The sequence below is a fragment of the Mobula birostris genome, chromosome 1 (genome assembly GCF_030028105.1).
Source record: "Mobula birostris isolate sMobBir1 chromosome 1, sMobBir1.hap1, whole genome shotgun sequence".
Classification (NCBI taxonomy): Eukaryota; Metazoa; Chordata; class Chondrichthyes; order Myliobatiformes; family Myliobatidae; genus Mobula; species Mobula birostris.
In genome coordinates this window covers 176,718,161-176,740,551 of record NC_092370.1, presented here as the reverse complement: position 1 = coordinate 176,740,551, position 22,391 = coordinate 176,718,161, and the positions used below count along the sequence as shown (strand labels likewise).

At 38.2% G+C, this 22,391-nt stretch overlaps 1 protein-coding gene across 6 annotated transcripts in view; it reads right to left on the bottom strand.

Annotated features, from left to right (window-relative positions):
* fsip1 (fibrous sheath interacting protein 1) overlaps window positions 1-22,391 on the bottom strand; it is a 415,506-nt gene continuing 393,115 nt past the window's right edge. For 3 of the 6 annotated variants that reach the window (XM_072277637.1, XM_072277632.1, XM_072277738.1), the window contains 2 exons: window positions 10,492-11,050; window positions 5,216-5,432 (listed from right to left, as the gene is read on the bottom strand). In XM_072277637.1, coding sequence (XP_072133738.1) covers window positions 5,365-5,432; window positions 10,492-11,050 — 627 coding nt within the window. In that variant the 3' untranslated portion in view covers window positions 5,216-5,364. Of the gene's footprint in view, window positions 175-5,215; window positions 5,433-10,491; window positions 11,051-22,391 lie in introns of those variants that run through there. The other 3 variants (XM_072277681.1, XM_072277875.1, XM_072277809.1) reach the window with 3 other exon arrangements.

Below are 22,391 nucleotides of genomic sequence, written 5' to 3'. Positions count from 1 at the left end.
ATGTCTTCCATAAAGATAAACATTTCAGCAAAAATACTATAAGCTGACGCTCCCCATGTTTTATATAGATGTCTTTCACTTGATAAGATTTGTGTTATTCAAAGTTTTCACGCCGGAACCTGGTATATTTGTCACTTCAATCCTCCCATCAGTACAAAGTTACTATAATATAATCTATGGGCAAGAAAACAAATATAAATTAGTATTTTTCAATGCAAGAAAATACATTCACCCCAGAATCCAACCCCTCCCCAACTCTCCACCATTTCTTTCATTTCTTTCCTCTTTAAAAAGCTACTATTATTTCTTTGTAATGTCTAAATGTAAATTTTCCATAAGTAATATACAGAATATAAAGAACAATTTCTCAAGGTCTATCATTTGATTAGAAATGTTCACTCCATTTCCTTCCACTTATTAACTTGATTCTTGAAGCTTTTATCATAGTTAAAATTTAATCCAAATCAAAATTGCTAATTCCTTTTAAAATAGCTTTCTCCTCATAAAAAAATTAGCATGATCTGTCCCAGATGTGATTAAAACCAGCCACTCTACATGCGCGTTGAAAAGGAAAACAATTGCATTCCGTGTAAATTTTCAATTTAGGTTTTGCTGCTTATTCTTCAGTGGAATGAACAGGACAAAAATTTGTTTTTGTTAGCTTGGATAAAAATAAGATATGCTAAATAACAATAGATTCTTGAATTTTACTTACATTAGATATTTCAGGTGATTGTTGGGTTTCAAAGGACTAGAAGCCCAAAATAAGGCTTAGACCAGTTAATAACCTAAACTAGTACGAATGTAGTTAATTTACTTATTAATGGACAGGTTTTCTGTTGATTAACTGTGGGGTAGTTAATACTTATCACAAGACAAATGTAAAGAACCACGAACAATGTTCTCGCAGATCAATTTCTCTCTGATTTTTCCTGTACAATCAAAGACAAGAGGTCAGAGGCAAGCTGCAGTTCTGGTGTGAGTGCAGTGAGATGAAAGGTCGGGTGCACTTAGCACCCTGCCCCTTAACTGAGCAGGGCGACATTCATCTGATGAGTCATGGGATCATCAATCCTGAATAAATGATGTTCAGATTTGTTGTAGTTCTGTACTTATGCATTCTGCTTTCTCAATGCTTTAAATTAATTTCCAATCTTTGAATTCATTTCTAATACTTTTAATTTTCAATTTAAGATCATTTTAATGTTTAAAATAAAACACTTCAGATTTTTAAATATCCCTTCATTGATTCAAAGAGTCAGTTTAGTCATCCCTCTGTATTTGAACCAGGTGAATACAAACAGTACAGCTACTGAATCCTCTGTTTTGGGCTCAGTATGAATGCATTCTGGTTCTAGCCTTACCATATTTCCATTTGTTTCCTTTGAATAACACAAAAGACTTAGTAAAAGGTCAAATCACACGTTATTTTTACTATCCTATCACTATTACACTTTATGTAGATAACTCCACATTCTTATCGTATCGTGGATAAACCACTTCCTACCAATTTCCTTATTAATTTCATACTGACTGTCTACTGTATACTTATAGTTCCTAGTTCTGGTTTTCCCATAAAGTGAAATCATCCCTTCCTCTCTACCATTCCATCCCTCAGTTTACTATAAAGAAAGGAACCTCCAGATATCCTGTCTTTCCAGATCATGGACTGAACCACTGACCAACTGGAACTTATCCATCTGAGTAAAGTAATAGCTTGTAATCTATAAGGCTGGATATATCACTATCAGCTCAGTGCTCATTTGTACAGGTCTGAGGCTGATCACCTGGCTAACTCTCAGAATCATGAGCACCAATCTTTCAGGTTGCCATTATGTAATACACTCCTTTGAGATTGTCTTAGTTCCAAGCCTCAATGCCAGAAATCTTTACATTAGTTCTGTACCTCTTTTTCAGAACTTTCTCAGAGCACTGTCACTCTTCTGGCTGACAGCTTCATCATGAAGGGCTCAAGAGGCTGCTCATGGCATTGCATTAACTTCAACCTCCAAGAGAGCCTCAACCCACTACATTTTGGCTACTGCCAAAACAGGTAAGCAGACACCATCTCCCTGGCCCTACATTCACCTCTAATGACATCAATGTTAGACTATACTTTATTGACTACAGCTTTGCCTCCAATACAATAACTATAAACAAATCATCTCTAAGCTTCTCTCACTGTCAACAAAACAAAAGAGCTGGTCATTGACTTCAGAATGGGGGCAAGTGCACAATGTTTACATCAGTGGTGCAGAGGATGAGAAGGTTGAGTGTTTCAAGTTCCTAGGAATGAACATCACCAATAGCCTGTCTTGGTCTAACCACATCGCGGCCAAAAAAGCTCACCAGCACCCCTTCTTCCTCAGAAAGCTAAGGAAATTTGGCATGCCCCCTTTGACCCTTACCAATTTTTGTCAATGCACCATACAAAAGGCATTCTATTCGGACGCATCATGACTAGGTACGCCAACTGCTCTGCCTGTGACCATGAGAAATTGCAGAAGGTTATGGTCGCAGCTTAGCACAACCCAGAACACAGACTCTCCTCCAAGGACTCCGTCTTCACTTCTTGATGCCGTAGTTAAGCAGCCAGTACAATCAAAGATCCGGTCTACCCGGGAAATTCTTTCTTCACCATCCTCAATTCAGATAGAAGATACAAAAACCTGAAAGCACACATCTGCGGGCACAAGGTCAACTTCTATCCTTGAATTGCAGCTCAGATTTTGCTGCTTTTTGAGGCTTATCATGATGGTTATGGGGATGGACATAGAAGTCTAGGGGTCTGGTTATGGTTTAGGGCTTAGGGACAGTGATGTTGTGAGTCAGCCCAGAATCTAAGTCTCTGCCCCACGATCGAAGGCCAGTGATGAAGATGTGGGACATCTGTGGTTTTATGTTTGATGTCAAGCCAGCAGAGAGTATACAAGGGTTGAATCAGAAGTCTGGAAATCATGATCAGAACTGAGTCTGCTGGGGAGAAAGAAGCCCAAAGTCTGCAGACCTCAGTCCAAGTCAGCTGGAGGCCTGGCATGGGGTTAGAGGACTGTGTATATGCATGCATGAGAGGGAGGGACGGGGGCTTGTTTTGCTGTTGTTGTTTTTTAGTTGCTTGTTGTGTTCTGTGTTGCTCTGCCAAGCATTGTGGGCAATCTATGTTGCCGCTGGAGTGTGTTACGACACTTGCGGGCTGACCCTAGTGCACACTTGGATATGCTGGTTATTAATGCAAACAATGCATTTTACTGTACATTTCAATGTACACATGATAAATAAACCTGGATATGGAATCCATCCCACTGTTAGACTATTGAACAGTTCCTAAGTATGATAAAATGGACTCTTAACCTTACACAATCTACCTCATTATGATCTTGCACCTTATTGTCTACCTGCACTGCACATTCTCTGTAACACTTTATTCTGCACTCCATTAATGTTTTACCTTGTATGACCCCAATTCACCATGGTAACAAATTGATCTATATGAACAGTGTACAAGATGAGTTTATTGCTGTACCTTAGTACATGTGACAATAATAATAAACCAAAGTGACTTGTGAAATGTATTCTTGAGAAGTACATGAAAAATTGCTTTTTTTTCTATACACATGAAAACTGTTGACGTTCGAAATACGGTGACATTAGACAGCCCAAATCTCACGGATGCTTAGTAGTGCAGGGTGCATCACAGCCTTGTGGACATTGTACCATGATTGTTCCATAAACATTCACAAATGGCTCTGGCTTTGGAAAAACATGCATTAATATCATTAATATCATTGACTTTAAATGCAGATACTTCCTATGTCTAATGCTTGCAGTCTGTATTTATCAAACTTACCTGTGATGGACCTATTTAAACTTCAATTTTCTTCAGAGTAATAGTCAACCTGAATCCTAATTCCTATAAGCAGGTGCTCTCAAGAAAGCCATAGTAAGCTGGACTTTAACACTGGCTAAATGCTTGGAATCTAAGGCATTCCACAAAAATATTCTTATAAGGTACCAATAATGATAAATTAAAGCACTCAGAATATTTACGATCAACACACCCAAATGCTTACAAGTAACATAGTTAAGTTATTAGAATTTTAGTGTGCGGGTTGTTGCTAACACATTTTATTACAATTTCTCCTTTAATTGACCTTTTCTACCTGCAGCCTAGCATTTGATTCCTCAGGCAACAAAAAATCTGCTCGAGTAACTCAGCAGGTTGAGCAGCATCTGTGGGAGGTGGGGAATTGTCGACATTTTGGGTCAAAACCCTGCATCAGGAACTCATGCAAAGTTTCAACCCACAACACCAACAACTCCTTTCCTCCCAAAGATACTGCTCAAACTACTGAGTTCCTCCAGCAGACTGCTTGTTGCTCCAGATTTCAGCATCTTCAGTTCCTTGTGTCTCCATTTGATTCTTATACTTCTACAATGCATAGAATCACAAAAAGACAAATCAGCAATATTAAGATACAAAATTGTAGAGACAAATAAAAAAAAGTCCAAAATAAATTTGCAACAATGCAATACTTTCCAGGAATGGAAGTTAAACAGAAAAATGACAGATTACTACTAAATTGCACACATTCAGATAGGCAGCTCAGTCAATCCAAGAAACTGTGACCAAGGCTGCAGTTAAACCCCATCACGGCAGCTAATAAAAAACAAGCAAACAAAAATCCTCAGTGAAGATCTGGTCTCAAGTGGACATTAAACCATGGTATTGCAAAAACCCACGAGGATCATTAACGCCTTTATGATATTATATGTTCTGGTACATACAGTATGTGACTTCATTCAAAGCAATGTAATTGACTCTTAACCATCCTCCAAAATGGCCAACTGTACTAAAACACTCATTTGCAATAGTAACAATTTTGCTAACATGCTATGAACATTCTGCTCATTTGCATTTTAAGAAAGAAGTTCATTTTACCTTCTTTTCAAGGAAAGAAGGAGAAAAATCCAAAATTAAACTTCAAAATAGATCTATTGAAAAATATCACTCACTGGAACTAATACTGTGGAAAGCACAAACTTATGCTGTGAAAATATATTACAGCAAACAAGAAGCAAAATAAAAATCAGGCACCAAAACACAGCAACTGCAAGTACTAAGGCTTATAGTGTTTAGTTGACTGAAAATGAGAGCATTAACTCTTGAGTTTATTACATTAATATTCTGCCAAATAAATATTAAGCTCTCCTTTAATTTCTACCAAATGGCACAATAATTAACCAACTCAGATAAACTTATTTCCAACGTAAATTTCAGGATAGAAATGTTTTTAAAATCATCTCCTTTTACTGACTTCATTTCAACCAGCAAGCATTAAATTGAAATATAATCAGAAAATTCTTCTACGTTAATATCACCTCATTGTCGGCAATATTTATATCCGCTTCACTGGCAGCGACATTTTCATCACCTAAAGAAAATAAAATAATAGAGCTGTATCAATGAAATGTTCAGATTTAGAATTCCTCAAAAAGTATGTAACTGGTAAACTATACAGGCTAGCTCACCGTCCCTCCAGGAGATGGTTTATTGCTGAATAACTTATTGACAAAAGAGCTTGTTACCAACATTAAACAAGTCTGAGAATTGGTGGCCAGTTATATTCATCTCTGTACTTCAACTTGTACAACACATACTCCTGAATCTCTTTAATACCAGCAAACAAAGATAAAATTCTCATTTGCGCTGGCAGCGCTGAAGCTCACACTTGAAGTGTAGGCAGATCCCAAAGGACAACTCTTACCTATTTCAGCTTTGTCTGGCTTTCAGGATAAGATCATGATAGAAAATGAGACAAGAATAGCAAAGTATTCTATGAGCAAAATAGATTGTAGCAAGTAATCGTATCCATATTAGAGAGTAATTAAAAATAGTGGTGAATGGTTAATCTTCAGAGGTAAACACATGTAGAGGCTATCTTATCTGGAGTAAGGTATAAGGTATATTAAAGACTTGAATGGCTATATGAAGCAGATTTGCCCACAAAATATGCCTATAAAGGCAACGTCTACTTGTGCAATAAAGCAGTGGAAAAAGTAACTATCAACTATTAAGAACTTCTCTATGGAATTTCTATTGGAGTTTGGAGCAAAGAAATGAAAATCGCTATAAAGTAGCTGAATCAAAATATTTGGTCTTTGTTTTCTGCAAATAGCAGTTCCCATTGCCTTTCAGACAGATCTTCCTTATTCTATATACATGCCTAATAAACAGCAGAAACTGCATTAAAAAAAAAGTAGCTCAAAATTATAATCATACAGTGGGGAAAGCAGACGTTGAACTCATCAAACCCATAGTCTTCGAAAATGCTTTTAAATTAATTCCACTTCTTTGATCTTTCCACATATTGTTCACCATTATTTTTCAATTCAAATACTTACTCAGATTCCTTCAGATAGCATCTCCAAGATCACAACAAAAGGAAGGCTTCATATTATCTACTTCTTGCCTGTTCTTTTACCAATCACCTTAAATAGGCACCTTCTCATTGCTGACCTATTGTCATGCTTTATTCTGCTGACACCATCATAATTTTGAATATTTCCAACATTTCTCTTGTCCTTCCTGTTTTGAATGGTGTAGAAATTTGTTCTGTACCTCTCTAAAACCCTGAATTCCTTCCTAAACTGGAAAGTAATATTCCAGCTGAATGCCAACATCACTTTAATAAAGGCTTCGTATAGATTTCTTACTTTTGATTTTAATTAATAAAATTAAAGATCTCTTGTGCTTTTTCTTGAAGCATTCTCACCCTATCCTCCCATATTTATGGTTATCTTCATGCCTTTCTGTTCCTGCACCCCTTTTAAAACTGTAAACATTTTCTACCCAAATGTATCACATACAGTGGATTCCAGTTATTTGTGTCAGCAGTTAATCGAGACAGCCACTTATTTGGGACAACTCATAAAGAACAAAAACTAATCAAGAAAATAGCAGAGGTTCCCTTCATTTACTTAGGATTCTATGCCACTTAATTGAGGCAGGAGACAGTTGCCCAACAGTTTCTAACTACATCAGTTGCTTGCGTTTGCAAATTAGACTCAACATTGCTTCGAGTGAACAGTTTTTAAGTAGCAACCATTGCATGTATTTATGTTCAAAAAGCAGCAATTTTTTGTCACTGATAATTGGGGAGAACTAAGCAATAAGACAATTCAGAACTGTTTGCTCACTATGGTTTCAAGCATTCAGGAATCCAGATGCCAGAAACGGCCAGGAGTGAAAATGAAACAATTTCGTAACTTCAGCAAGTTAGAAACTACGAAGAATGAAAATGAAGATTTGGAGAATGCAATAGTTAACAGCATTGTATAAAGGCAGTCCATTATCTGCACTAGGTGGCTGCACTGATTTTGTTCATTTCCAGTCAAAAGAATACAATGCGGATGAATTAGGAACTAATACACAGTTTTATAGTACTGTAATAGTATTGGTAGTGTTCTGATTCATTCTGTATTTCACTTAAATACATAATTTGTTGTTCCATTTGTCTTATTTATACCTTTTCAACTATTTCCATGAAACTTCAGCTAATTGGGCCAAAATGTACCAGTGCTGATGTGTCCCAATTAACAGAAATTCATTGTACTCCCATTTTACCTTTTTGACAATGCTTAGCGTTGTTGTTATCCTCCTCATTATTACCAGAGTTCTGAGTTTCATGTCATCTACAAACCATGGAATTATGGCCTCTATCCCTGGATCCAGGCCATTAATGCTGAGAACATTTGCAGTAGTCCTAACATTGATCTCTGTGTAACACCACTGTCCACATTCCTCCTGTTATAAAAGTGAACTTCACTACTCTCTTTTTCTGTCAGTTGTGTATCCATAATGCCACTGACCATTTCATCACATGACTTTAAATCTTAGTTGCAATTCATTATCTGCTTCTTCTTGTGAGTCCGCAAACACAAAACATTACCTGCAAACCATCCTCATCTACACCCTATAATGAATGAATCATATCAGCCAAATGTGATTTGTCTTGCACAGGTTTTTGCGAGATCAATTAATTTTGTCCTAGGTTATTAACTTAAAAACATTTCCTCAAAACATGCAATTGCTAACTTTATTTCACATTCCTTTTTAAAATATTTACTACCCTCTATTCTCAGGTACTATTTCAGGTACAGAATATAAAATAATATAACCCAATAAAAGTTACCGACTGCTGAGGTACATCATTACTGCTCTGACACTATAATGAACAGACAGCATCTGTAGATAGAAGGGAGCACTGAGGTGAGACCAAAGCAGGAGTGTTAGAAACAGTTCTGGTCTCCTTAAACAAGAAGTACCATACTTAGCATGCAGGAAGCCTAACTTAAGGTTCACCTTGAATGGCAGACCCGTCATTTGGGCAGGGATTGGTTTGACTAGGCCTGTATTTCTAAGAGCAAAATGAGATGACAATTCTGACAGAATTCAGCAGGTGAAAAATAGGAAGGATGTTTCTCTGGCTGTATGGGATGGAAGGGTGAGACAAAAAGGTGGGAAGATGGGTCATGTTCTTTGGATATAGATTAAGATATCTAAGGCTGAGGCACAGAAAGATTTCATTTGGATACTAGGGGGGTCAATTTTATCACGCATAAGGCTGTGGAGGTCAATTCATTAAAGATTCTTGAGAAGAAAATTGAGCAATTTCTCAATACACAAGGAAAATGCTGAGGTACAGAGGAAATTCTCAAGGATGTTGCCTGGATCAGAAGACTTTAGATAGAGGAGGAGGTTAGATGGGCTGTGCTTCCCTTCCCTGGAACAAAGGAGACTGGAAGGGTGACTCCTCAGTATATGCAATTTTGGGAGGCAGAGCTGGATAGATAGTCAAAATCTCTTTTCTGTAGTAAGGGTATCAAAAACAAGAGGGCATAGGTTGAAGGTGAGAGGTATGATCTAAGGGGCAAGTTCCTTTACACAGAGATTAGCTAATATCTAAATATGCTGACAGAAAAGGAGATAGAATTGTAAGCAGTTACCATGTTTAAGAGGCATGTAGGCAGATACAAGTCAAAAAAATAAGCTATAATGTGCACAAATGGGCTTAGAGTAGATGGGCAAAAAGGTTGGTTTGGACATGGTGGGTAACAATCATTGAAGCAGCTCACCCTGCTCTTCTTGGGCACTGGTATGATTGTCACCTGATTAGATTGGTACCATTAGAGACTAGTTTAGCAAAATCCCTTGGGCTTTCCATAATAGATGTATTTTAAGATAATGAATCAGGGAGCAAAAGGAGAGAGAATTCTACAAAGGATTTAAATGAGATAAGCCATAAACCAGAGTGTAGATAGGTGTAATTCTGATTTCTACTGAGGGCAAAATGAGATGTATCATAACTGATCTGACACTATAATGCAAAATATAGCACAATCAATTCAAATTAATGTTGAATCATTGTACATTAGAGTTCAAATAAACACAACGGCCTAATTTAACCATTTTTATCCTATCCTGTATTTGTGAGTAATTCCTCATTACTGCAATGAGATTAAGATTATAATGTCATTAAGATTATAACTGACTTTTTACTTATCTTGATGGTCACATTTTCAGTCTTAAATGTATCTATGAAGAGACTTGCTCAGATATGCTGGACTGCATTAAAACTGCTTTTATAAGTTTGTAGGTATATAAGTAATTTATTAAATTAGCATTCCTGGTTTGAAACTGTTACAAAGTTAAATATAATGTTATTTGTAAATCGTCTGGAAGTTAAGGAGCAGGGAAGTAGTGTGTTCAAAGGCACGGTATTTGAATTTGGGCCAAATTCCTAGCAACCAGCAATCAATTTATGCAATTAAAAGCATAATTCACAACATAACATTACAGTAGTTAAAAAGAATTCTGTGTTATTTTGTGAATCATAAATTACACAATGATCAAGGATGAATTGTAAACAAAACATTGATTCCAAATTGGTTGTGCAAGATGGGCCATATGCAGGATAGACAAAAAGAAGTACACAAACTCAAGTTAACGAGGGACTCATTGTAAATTGAACACAGTATCACTGTCAAATAACTTCAAACATATGTATTAAAGTTTAACTATATCTTCCTACCTACACGTATTAATTGAAAACTGAATGGCTGTTTGCTCCATTATGACTGGATGATTGAAAAAAACCGTGACCTCACAACATTGACAAATAACTCTTTGTGTATAATTTGAGGCAAGCATGAGTAAGTAAAGTTTACTTTTTGAAACACATTCAAGACAATAAAGTTAATTGAATATATGAATTGTATTGAATTAGTTAAGGAGACCTTGCAAACTCAAAGGTTCATCTGCCTGACCTAATCATCAGAAGTATTCTCATCCAGATAAAAGAAGAAATCTGCCTTGAAGTTCCAAATTAAAATGTAGCTGGCAAGAGAACAACACTTTTAATGTTTAATTCACCCATATCCACTTATCACCTAAGTCTCACACAGCTTTGGGAGAAAGGATATAATTGTTACCTATGTGCGGCAGCTGTGGAATTGCAGGAGTGTTGTCGGTTGTTCGCTGCTCCTGTTCTGTGTCTCCATTAAGGTTTGAATCAACAAGGAAAGAGGGCTTTTTCCCTTGTTTAATCGCCAGTGCCCTGGTCAAGTAGGGCACTTCATTGCTGCTCGGCATCAACTTCCCCACCTCTCCATCTGAGTTATCATCATCTGTTGTTGAAACTGCCAGCAATATTCCTGACAGTCTGTTAACGTTAGCCAGAGCTCGGTTCCGATAGTAATTTGGGTCCTCACTCTCAGCCAATTGCTTGCTGCCTCCTTCTGCTCTGCCAGAAGACAGGGAAAGGCCAGATCTATGTGCCTCCTCCAAAAGCTGAGAAAGGAAAGAGTCTGACAACCGTGGTGTATTAATTTCAATTATTGCCTGAGAACGTTGAGAACATAAGGAACTAGAAAAGTCAGAATCAGCATCCAAAATGTTATTTTCAAATATCCTTCCTGAACTTTGACATCGGATGCAATCGTCCAATAAGGAGGTCAATGTCTCTTTTGGTAAGTCTGGCACACCGTCAATCTGCAACCAAAGATCATCTGAGTAAGACATAGTATCCAATAAATCTACTTAATCATATTGAAACCTTATCTTCAAATTTTTCAGCAATTAATAAATACATACAAGAAAAAAACAGTAATATAAAAAGGGATTCCTTAAACTCACCATAATTTTTTTTTAAATCATCAAAAACGAGGGCACAGGTTTAAAGGAGAGGGAAAGGATTTAAAAGGGACCTGAGGGGCAACTTTTCACATCGTATGTATATGCAATAAATTACCAGAGAAAGTAGTTAAGACAGGTAAAATGGTGACATTTAGAAGATGTTTGGATAGATGCATGGATAGGAAAGGTTCAGAGGGATTTGGGCCAAATGCAGGCAAACAGGATTATATCAGTCAGGCTACTTGGTTACATGATGAAATGGGCTGAAAGTAGGCTATTCCATGCTGTACAGCTCTAAGACTGTAAAGTAGGAAAAACAACTACTTAATGTGTCAAAACCCCTCAAACATGGAATATACTGATTGTATTTTCTTGAGAAGCATGTGAAGATGATTCAGATTCTACTTACACCAGCAGATGCTAGAACCAGTGATCAACATTTAACATTTAGCACCAAAGTATGATTTCATAGATACTTTCTAACAAGTTAGGCTATAGCAAAACAGACTAATTTTTAGCAAAATCATAGAAATTGACCTAAAAACCTGAGATTTCATTAGAATAATGAAAGGAAACAGAATGAGACTCCTGCAAATACTCACGACACTAGGACTAAACACAAGAGATTCTGCAGATGCTGGAAATCCAGAGCAACACACACAAAATGCTGGAGGAATCCAGCAAATATGGAGGGGAGTAAACAATTGATGCTTCGAGTTGAGACTTCTCATCAGGTCCTGCTGAGTTCCGCCAGCATTTTGTGTCTGGGGCATTAGGTTTACTATTCTACTGTTTGTGCAGAGAGCAGAGACTGTTTTCTCAGTAGCAAAGTAGCAAAGCAGCAAAGGCTGTGTAACCATGATGTTTGGACACTTCAGATGGTATTACTCTCCTTCTCACTCAGATATTTGTACTCCTCATGCTCACTCAATCCGGTGAGACTCTACGACTCATTCAAATCTGGCATCTGAAGGAAAAGTATACTAGTTCTGAATCAAGCTGATGTGACTATTAGATTATGTTTTAAAAGATAGTAAAATAATAAGGTATGAACACAATCCTGTTCCAGATTTAGCTAATCTTTTTAATTCATACTTTTCTTATTGTAAAACTTGTATGAACCACACTTCAATTAGAGCTGAACTTCCCATATGGTTAATGAATGCTTGTTTTAATTTAATCCAGTGGCATTCAGTGACAATGTTACTGAATAATTTTTGGGCCAAATGAGTGATTTGGCGCTTTGCTGTCTCCGAGTGAGTTCGGTGAGGTTTCAAGTGAAGCGTGCAGCCTTGAGGCCAAGAAGTCTGGAGACAGGGCGCAAGCCCATTTCTTGCTGATTTTGCTGATTAAAGAATTGGGGAAGATTTAAATCATTGAGGCAAGAGGTATTCAGTGCTGCCTACCTGTCCATTGCTGTGTGTGATGTTTTCTCGCTCTATCTCTCTCTCCCCCCCTTTGATGCTCTCGGAGGATAGTGCCAGAGCTCTGGGTCATAGGCAAGGTTTATAATAGTTAGATTATATACATATACCTGTATATAATTAAATCAAGTAAGTAATGCAAAAAAAAAGTAGTAAGGTAGTGTTCATGGGTTCAACGTACATTCAGAAATCAGATGCCATAGAGGAAGAAGCTGCTCCTGGATTGTTGAGTGTGTACCTTCAGGCTCCTGGGTGATGGATGCTGCCTTTTTGAGGCATCACTCCTTGAAGATGTCCTGGATGCTACAGAGGCTATGATGGAGCTGATTTGAGTTCACAGTTTCTACAGCTTCTTTCGATCCTAAGCAATTGAACCAGCCTCCCATACCAGACAGTGATGCAGCTGGTTAGAATGTTCTCCATGGTATATTTGTAGAAATTTGCAAGTGTCTTTGGTGACATACCAAATCTCCTCAAACTCTTAATGAACTATAGCCAATGTTGTGCCTTCTTTGTAGCTGCATTGATACGTTGGAGCCAGGATAGATCCTCAAAGACGTTGAGACCCAGGAACTCAAAATTACGTACTTTTTCCACTTCTGATCCCTCTATGAGGACTGGTGACCAGTTCTTTGGTCTTACTGTGTTGAGTGCAATGTTGTTGCTGTGACATCACTCAGCTAGCTGATTTATCTCTCTCTTGTATGCCCTCTCATCAACATCCGAAATTCTGCCAACAACAGTTGTGTCACCAGCAAATTTATAGATGGCATTTGAGCTGTTGCCTAGCCACACAGTGATGGGTGTAGAGAGAGTAGAGCAAAGGGCTAAGCACACATCCCTGCGGTATGCCAGTACTGATTGTCAGTGAGGTGGAGAGGTTATTTCCTATCGACACAGATTGTGCTCTTCTGGTGAAATAAACGAGGTCTGGTTGCAAAGGGAAGTACAAAGGACCATGTTTTGGAGCTTTTCAATCACAACTGTAGGAACGATTGTGTAAAAATTCCATGGGATTGATAAATTTAAAAATAAAATTGGATACTGATTTGTAAAGGAACAGCACTGAATCTTACAGGGTAAACACCGAGTCGTGGATAGCTTTGATAAATAGCTCACAAGACATGATTAGCCAATGAACTTTTTTCAAGTAAGATTTTAATACACAAAGATGACTTAAATTGGTGTTCATTCCCTAAAATGTAATTTCCTTTTTGTGATCTTATAATTTTCCATTCTGAAGAAGTAAATTTGAACGCTTAAATAAGTACTTTTTAATATGTACGTAATTCATTCTGTTCTACATCCTTGTTGGTGAAATTCTATATCTCAACACTGCTGTTTCACAGACCTTGATGAACAAAATCCTTCTCCTTGGTCTAAATACACCACTATACAACTGAGTGTCAAACTCCCTAATGAACAGATCTCAGACAATCATGATGCACAACCACACCTCCCTCCCTATCATACCCAACGCAGGTGTCCCCCAGGGCTGTGTGCTGAGTCCATTGCTGTAAACTCTGCTCACACATGACCGCATGGCCAAACATTGTCAAGCTCGCCGATGACATGACAGTGGTGGGGCTCATCACCAGCAACGATGAGGCAGCCTACAGAGAGGAAGTGGCAGAGCTCGGGGCCAGTTGCCAAGCAAGTAACCTCTTCCTCAATATCAACAAGAAAAAGGAGGTGATTATTGACTTCAAGAGAACTCGCACCACTCACACTACTTTATATCGGTGCACAGCAGTGGAAACTGCAAGCAGCTTTAAAGTCCTGAGAATGAACACCTCACACAAACTCTCATTGTCCCAGAATGCATCCTACTCTCTCAGGAATACTCACCAATGGCTCTACTTTTTGAGGAGACTGTTGAGAGCTGGACTATGCACATCCATACTCACATCATTCAACTGACGTGTACTAGACAAGCTGCATTACTGCTTGGTACAGAAACTGCACTGTGGTGGACAGGAAGGCTCTACAACAGGTAGGTAAAACTGCCCAAAGCATCACCAGCACCAGCCTACCGCCATCAAGGACACATATACAGAAAGGTTCCGGAAAAGAACCAGTAGCGTAATGAAGATATCACCCACTCTGCTCATGGTCGGTTTGCCCACTCCTGTCAGAGAGGAGGCTATGTAGCATCCACGCCAGGATCACCAGACTCAAAAACTGTAATTTCCCCAACCAGTAAGGCTGATCAACACCTCCACCCTCTAATGCACCCCTCCACACACCCAATTATCACTACTTTATTATTTCCTGTTAGTTGCCTTAAGTTCAGACACCCCTGTGCCTAGTGTCACCTAATGGACACACAATTAACATATGTATATAAGCTATTTTACGTATTTATATTTATTGTGCTTTTTTAAAATTATTATTAACGTGTTCTTTATCTTTAGTAGTTTTTGTGTTGCATTGGATCCAGAGTAACAATTATCTTGTTCTCTTTTACACTTGTGTACAGGAAATGACATTAAACAATCTTGAATCTTGAATCATTAATATTTCCCATCTATACTGTTATTGATCACATTTGTTCCTGTTAGACAAGGCAGCTTTTGAAAGCAGAAAGGTGTTGATCTGATTAGTAGCTTTGTCGTATTGCGATACAGTATCCTTTCAGTCATTACATAAAGTAACAAGAGTGATTGGTACTGAGGGTGAGTGACTTGTGTTAAAGCATCATCACATTGCGTATTATTAACAGCCATTATATGTATATAACATGAAGTATTGCATGGATTCCAATGCCTAAAGAGACATGAAGTATCACAAGGTACTTTTCGCTTTTGTGTAGAGAACTATCAGAACAATTGTGATATTTAAGTGAAATTAAAATAGTTTAAACAATATGCTTTTGTAATATCTTAGCAACCTATTATTACCAGTTTAATTACAGAGAATGATTTTAAATGATATTATCGGGTCAGCACAAGCACATGTTGGTTTCCCACACCATCTCCAGCTGGAGCTGCATTGTCTTCTGGCATTAATACCATGTAAATAAGATGACTGGCTACACGGTTGGTTCTAAAAGTCTTCCATGGCCAGTCGATCAATTGAGAATCCGTCAGATCTCTTAAATTGTAGATCTGTTACCAACCTAGTGATTTATTCTCTTTGATATACTGTACTATAGAGTAATTGATTGTATCAATAAGGTCCATGTTCCTCTTCACAGTTCCATCACACTAGTAATTTTTTTGTGCTTTCTGTGCCAAGTTATGTAAAGCTCTCTTCCCTTAACCTTCAGTATTTTTTAATAAATACTCAAATGAAAAATAAGGTCTATTTTCTGAGAAAAGTCTGCTGCATTCTTATTTAACTTACTTCTCCTTGAGATAGGTACCAGTAATTCTGCTATCATTTCTAAGAACAAGCCAAATTCAGAAGATTGTTCTGCGATAGAGTGTTCTGAAAGACTAATATGTAAGTGCAACAAGCAAGTAGGAAAGCTGGCAGAATGGTATTGAGAACTGCATATATATAAAGAGGGAGTTTCAGTTAGACAGGACGTTGGTGACACCAGATCTGGAACACTGTGCACGGCATTGGCCTCTTTATTTAAGGGAGGATATTAATGCTTTAGAAAGAGTTCACAAAAGGTTTATTGGAAAGCTTGGTCACTTTAGCATTCTATCCTTGGGAGTTTAGAAATGTATAAGGGGACTTGATTGAAACATATAAGATTCTAATGCGTTGCAAGAGTTTACAGATTTTGAATCAGCTGAGAGAAAAGAATTACACTGCTGGAAGAACTCAACAGGTCAGACAGCATCTATAGAGGAAATGTATTGTCCATTTTTTGAGTTTAGAACTTTTATCTGTAGCAATATTTTTGCTTCAGAGGATCATCCTCAAAGGGCAGTAGAAATGGAGTCTTTGAATGCTTTAAGGCACATACAGAAAGAAACTAGGTAAGTATGGAATAACAGGTTACCATCTTGGCAGGAGTACTGAGCTGAGGTTATAGTTCAATCTTTCATTGTCTTATTAAATGGTGGACTAGGCTGAGGAGATGTGGCATACTCATATTATTAACTTCTCTGAAAGTCCATCTATGGAGTATAATCTTGAAAATATATCAACAAGAACTTAAAACTGCATATTCCTAAAGGACAGAATTTGAAAGTATTCCATTCTCCACTTTAAATGGCTCTTTCATGCAAATCCTGTTAAAGAAGTGGGAGAGAAAACTTTTCCTTCTATGATACAATTTTTAATTATTACTTCTGCTTGAACTCATGGAGGAATATCAATGTCACTCAATGGAAAACCCTGCCCTCTGAATACAGAAATGATATCAAGGCGTTGTCTGTCTCCTTCAAAAGTGACGAGGATTCTTCCGGATTCTGATGAAAATAGACAGAAAGTCAATAACACAGCACAATGGAAATGTTCTTGTGGTATTCAGGGTCCTCATTTTCCAACTGCCTGGCATTCTGTCTGTCCCAGCTTCAGAAGAACTTCTCAATTCCTCTTATCAGTGTGGCCTGTCATTCTACTTCCCACTCTCACTGTATAAAGCTGCTTAGGAAAATGATTAAGTACTTTTCAAAAACTGCAAAATAATTTGAGAGAGCTATAAAATGATAATGATATTTTATTTTCAAAAACATTCCTGACATACACAGTAAATAATTAATGTCAGTAAAAATGTCAACAGTGGATGCCAATACATCATATGACACATCATAAACATGAACTGTATGGAGCATCATCAATATTTCATTCTGGAACCACTTAGCATTGCATTCCTTTCAGTGAGCTGCTGACAGTCAATGATTAGAGTTCAGTCACTATATAAGATTCACTTCCTGAGGATCATTCTGTTTCACTTTTCACTGCATGAATTCAAGTCAAATTAGAATAAAGGATTACATAAGCACAGCATCATATCAATGATGAAGGCCTGAACAGTGGGAAGCTGCAGCCTAACAAATGTTGATGAAACAATCTTGCTGTACCGGACAAGATTGAACAAGACTATAAAAATTCTTTAATGTCTGCATCAAGGTGAAATCAGCAGAGTAAGGAAACCTGACATTAAATGGGGTCTATAATTACTGGGAAGGCAAATTGATGTAAGTCTGTCCAATATAAGGCGCACAACTATCACTGGTCCAAACAATTTTAGACTCTCTGCCTTTGACATTTTGGTAAGAATCTAATGCACACTATTATCAGATGTTCCCCTCACTCAGCTTCCTGCTGAACCATTGACCCTTGTCCTCCTTATTCCTAACTGTATTCTGCATACCACATCACATTAGAGGGAAGGATCGAAGCCTCAGCTTGATGCAGCTGGAATTTCCAGTTATCAAGACCTGGTATATTCCTGCTGTGCATCCTGGCTTAGAGCTGAGGCTCTTAGGAAGTATCTGTCTAAGAATTACAGCTGCTTATTTTCTATTAAAGTCTTGCCAAATGCTTGCTCTTCCAGGCACTTCTCGTCACGGTTCCCCGATTTTCTTAAATAGCAGCCGAGACAAAGGAAATGATGTAGTGTCTCCTTTAAAAGTTTATTGGAATAAATTCAAAGTTAACAAAATAAAATATAAGCAATCTCTATACTTTGTCCAATGAGCAAAGAGAGAGTAATTCATAAAAATGTTTTCAAGCATTGGTCAGCAATCACTGTGGTCTTATTTTTAAATTTCCAATGAATATTTATCAAGATCATAGAGTATATGTTAGGTTTGTGGTACTGGGAAGCCAGGTGGCCAGGAATAACACACACAAGAGATGGAGAGGTGAGGAACAAATGTGCAGCTATTTATTTTACTTGTAAGTCATCCACCCACAATGCCTTCTCACATTATATTCAGTATGTAACACACAGGGAAGCTCGGCAGCAACTCATAAGCGTCAAAATATACATGAGTACATAACATAGCCCTCCCCAAAAGTTTTCTCCCTCTTCTCCAGCCAGTCCAATGGCTGAACTTTTAACATTCAATTGAGTAATCATCAAATTTAACCAACAACAATCATTTTTTTCTAAACTAGAAAAGCGGGTAGACTGCCTCTATTCCCAGACAAAACTCTGGGGATTATTCTGCCCATGTGCTGAGATTTTGGTCACTAAACTAGAGATTCAATCTGCCTGGAGGCTCTCTGTTCCTGTGAAGGTACCAATGACCTGAGGATGATGCCAACATTTTATCCCTTCAGGGTGTATGTACAGTATAGATCATGGCTTGGGTACTGCAGTATCAGTAGGGGACATCTCAGAAAGTGCAGGTAATGGGAGAGCACTGGCTGTGTCAGTTGATATTAACAGAAGTTCTGAAGTCATTGTCTCAGAATCCGGTCCCATTTCTGCAACTGGATGTGGATTGATCTGTTTGTGTTGGTTTTCAATAGCCTCAAAAGTGGGCAACAGCTGATCAACATGCCTTCTCCAGATGTTGTGATTACTAGTTTCCACTGTGTACGATACAGGACCAGTTTGTGTCACCACCATTGCAGGTATCCACTTTGCTCCAGAAATGTAGTTCTGGGCAAGTACTCTCTCTCCTCCTATGAAACTTCTGTACAGCAATTTGGCACATTTCTCTGCTTGCGCTTTCTATTCATTTCTGTTCATTCATCTGTTTGTGTTTTGGCGTCTCAGCTGGTCAAGCCAGGTGCAAAACAGTTTTTTCATCAGTACAGTTGCTGGAACCATTTTGGTGGCGGTGGTATGTCACAAGAAAGTGCCAAAACACTGGTTAAGAGATCCACTTCCCACTACAGTCTTGAGGGCTTGTTTCATTGTTTGTATGAATCATTCTTCAGGGCTATTAGTGGCTGGATGACCGAGCATCACACACAAAATGCTGGAGGAACTCAGCAGGCCAGGCAGCATCTATGGAAAAGAGTAAACAGTTGATGTTTCAGGCCGAAACCCTTCATCAGGGTCAGAGGGCAGCAGAGATCACAGAGGGAGAGCAATGAGAAAGGGCTTCACTAAACTCTTTCTGAAGGGAAGATTTAAACTTCTTCAGGGTAGGCATCCCCGGAAGAGACTTCTTAGTGTAGAACCCCAATCACAAACAAGAGAAAACCTGCAGATGATGAAATCTGAGCAACACACACAAGATGCTGGAAGAATTCAGCAGAGCAGTCAGCTTCTATGGAAAAGAGTGAACAGTTGACGATTTGGGCTGAGGGCCTCCATGTGGACTCAGTGGCCGGATGATATGGTGCTGGACTGATGTGCCAAATATCATTTGCTTCCATAAATGCCTTGAACTCTTCATACAGGAGTTGTGGGCCATTGTCACTTACAATTGTTTCAGCATCGCCACAGACTGTGAAATAGATTCACCTTCCTCTTGATTCCTTTTTTGAAATCTAAACCTCTCAGCAATAATCAAAGATTTAGGTGAATAGTGGTCCTTTCAAATTTTAACTATGTCTTCACAGGGCTTATTAGCAGGATGCACTAGACGGCATAATAAATTAAATGTGTTTGTACCCATCATGGTCAGAAAAGTTAGAAGATGAGTATCTTCTGAAATTTGATTGTCCAGTGCAAAATATTCAAATCTTTCAGTAAATGAACTCCATTTCTCTGTCATTTCATCATACAGGCTGTATTTCCAAACATTGTTGCTATTTTCAAACACAATCATGTTCCAGAAAAGTGGACTAGTCTTATCCATTTCTCTCTCTCCCTCGTATTTGTTTTATTTAACTGTCCCATTTTCATTTTCTTCCCTCAGATTCTTCTCTCCCCGTGCTTCCTGCAGCTGTTTACAGTTCCCTCAACCACGTTACACAGTGGTACACCACCAGCATTGCACAGGGGCTTCTCTTGCCAAACAGAACAAAACAATAAGTATCGCATGAGGACCTGTCACCTAATCACCAGCTATTTTGTTTCTGGTACTGGAAAGCCAGGTGGGTGGCCATGAAAACATTCACCAGAGACGGAGAGGTGAGGAACAAACGTGCAACTGCTTATCTTACTTGTAAGTCATCTACCCAGAATGCCCTCTCACATTATGTTCAATAATACTTAACACACAGGGAAGCATGACAGCAACCCATAAGGGTCCAAATGTACACGAATACATAACAATTTAGAACTAAGAAACATAGAAAACCTACAGCACAATACAGGCCTTTCGGCCCACAAAACTGTGCCGAACATGTACCTACTTTAGAAATTACCTAGGGTTACACATAGCCCTCTATTTCTTTGAGCTCCATGTACATGTCCAGGAGTCTCTTAAATGACCCTATTGTATCCACCTCCACCACCGTCACCAGCAGCCTATTCCATGCACTCACCACTCTCTGCGTAAAAAACTTACCCCTGACATCTCCTCTGTACCTACTTCCAAGCACCTTAAAACTGTGCCCTCTTGTGGCAGCCATTTCAGCCCTGGGAAAAAGCTTCTGACTATCCACACAATCAATGCCTCTCATCATCTTGCACACCTCTATCAGGTCACCTCTCATCCTCCGTCGCTCCAAGGAGAAAAGGCCGAGTTCACTCAACTTGTTCTCATTAGGCATGCTCCCCAATCCAGACAAAATCCTCGTAAATCTCCTCTGCATCATTTCTGTGGTTTCACATCCTTCCTGTAGTGAGGTGACCAGAACTGAGCACAGTACTCCAAGTGTGGTCTGATCAGGGTCCTATGTAGCTGCAACATTATCTCTGGGCTCTTAAGCTCAATCCCATGATTGATGAAGGCCAATGCACCATATGCTTTCTTAACCACAGAGTCAACCTGCGCAGCAGCTTTGAGTGTCCTATTTGATTTAAAAGACTTGAAGATACTAGAAGTATTTGGAGAAAACTCTCCTTCTGCAGAGAGAATAGAATTGGGATGATTCTAGCTAGTCACACCACCAAGCTGTGATGTGTAAACAGTTCAATCACCATGTCATTTGTGTAGATTTATTTTTCCCCAGGAACACAATATTCCATAAATTCTGATATTTAACCCTGTAGAAAGCATAAGGAATCAGAAATAAAGGTAAGCAAATTTAGAATTATTGACTTATATGACATATTAATAAATTTAAGCCTAACATGGAGTAAACATTCACAACATGAATAGAGTGACTGGATTGGAGGTTATGCCTCTGTGCATCATATCACAAACGTCTGTACTGATGTAGATAACACACTTCATTCTACAAGTTGACTAAAACCCCAGATATTTTCATACTTCTGCTAAAAAAGCCAATGATGTCCATCATATTTTTTTGGCTTTCAGTTAAATCTGTGATTTTGTTAATTAATGCCAAAGGACATTGCTGCTTAATTCTTCTGTCTGCTACTTTAACCAAAATGATTATCTATTTGACCTGGTACTAATACTGTGCAGAGCAGCTTCAGGGTTTGTCATTTTAAAGTTTCTGAGCCAACATAACTTGTTTATAAACTTCAGACCTCTGATGTATCTTCGGTTCTTATAATTTCATAGCAAAGCAATGAGTATATCCTCCAAAATACAAAATGCAAACTGAGCAATAATCTTTTTTACACCCAAAATACTTCTCTAAATTTAAAGGGGAAAAAACAGAAATATGTTTTACATAAATAAAAATAAAATTGCTAAACAAATGTTTGCATTAAAGAATAAACTTGTTGGTGCATTTTCAGAAGAGGTACCAAAAGTGCCTGATTAAAAACTATACATCAACAAATGGAACTATTAACTGTTACTGCAATCATCTGGAACAACTATTACAAAAAATGTTTCAGTAACATTTTAATTTAGTTTGGAGTGCCACGCTTGCTGAACCTAATAAAC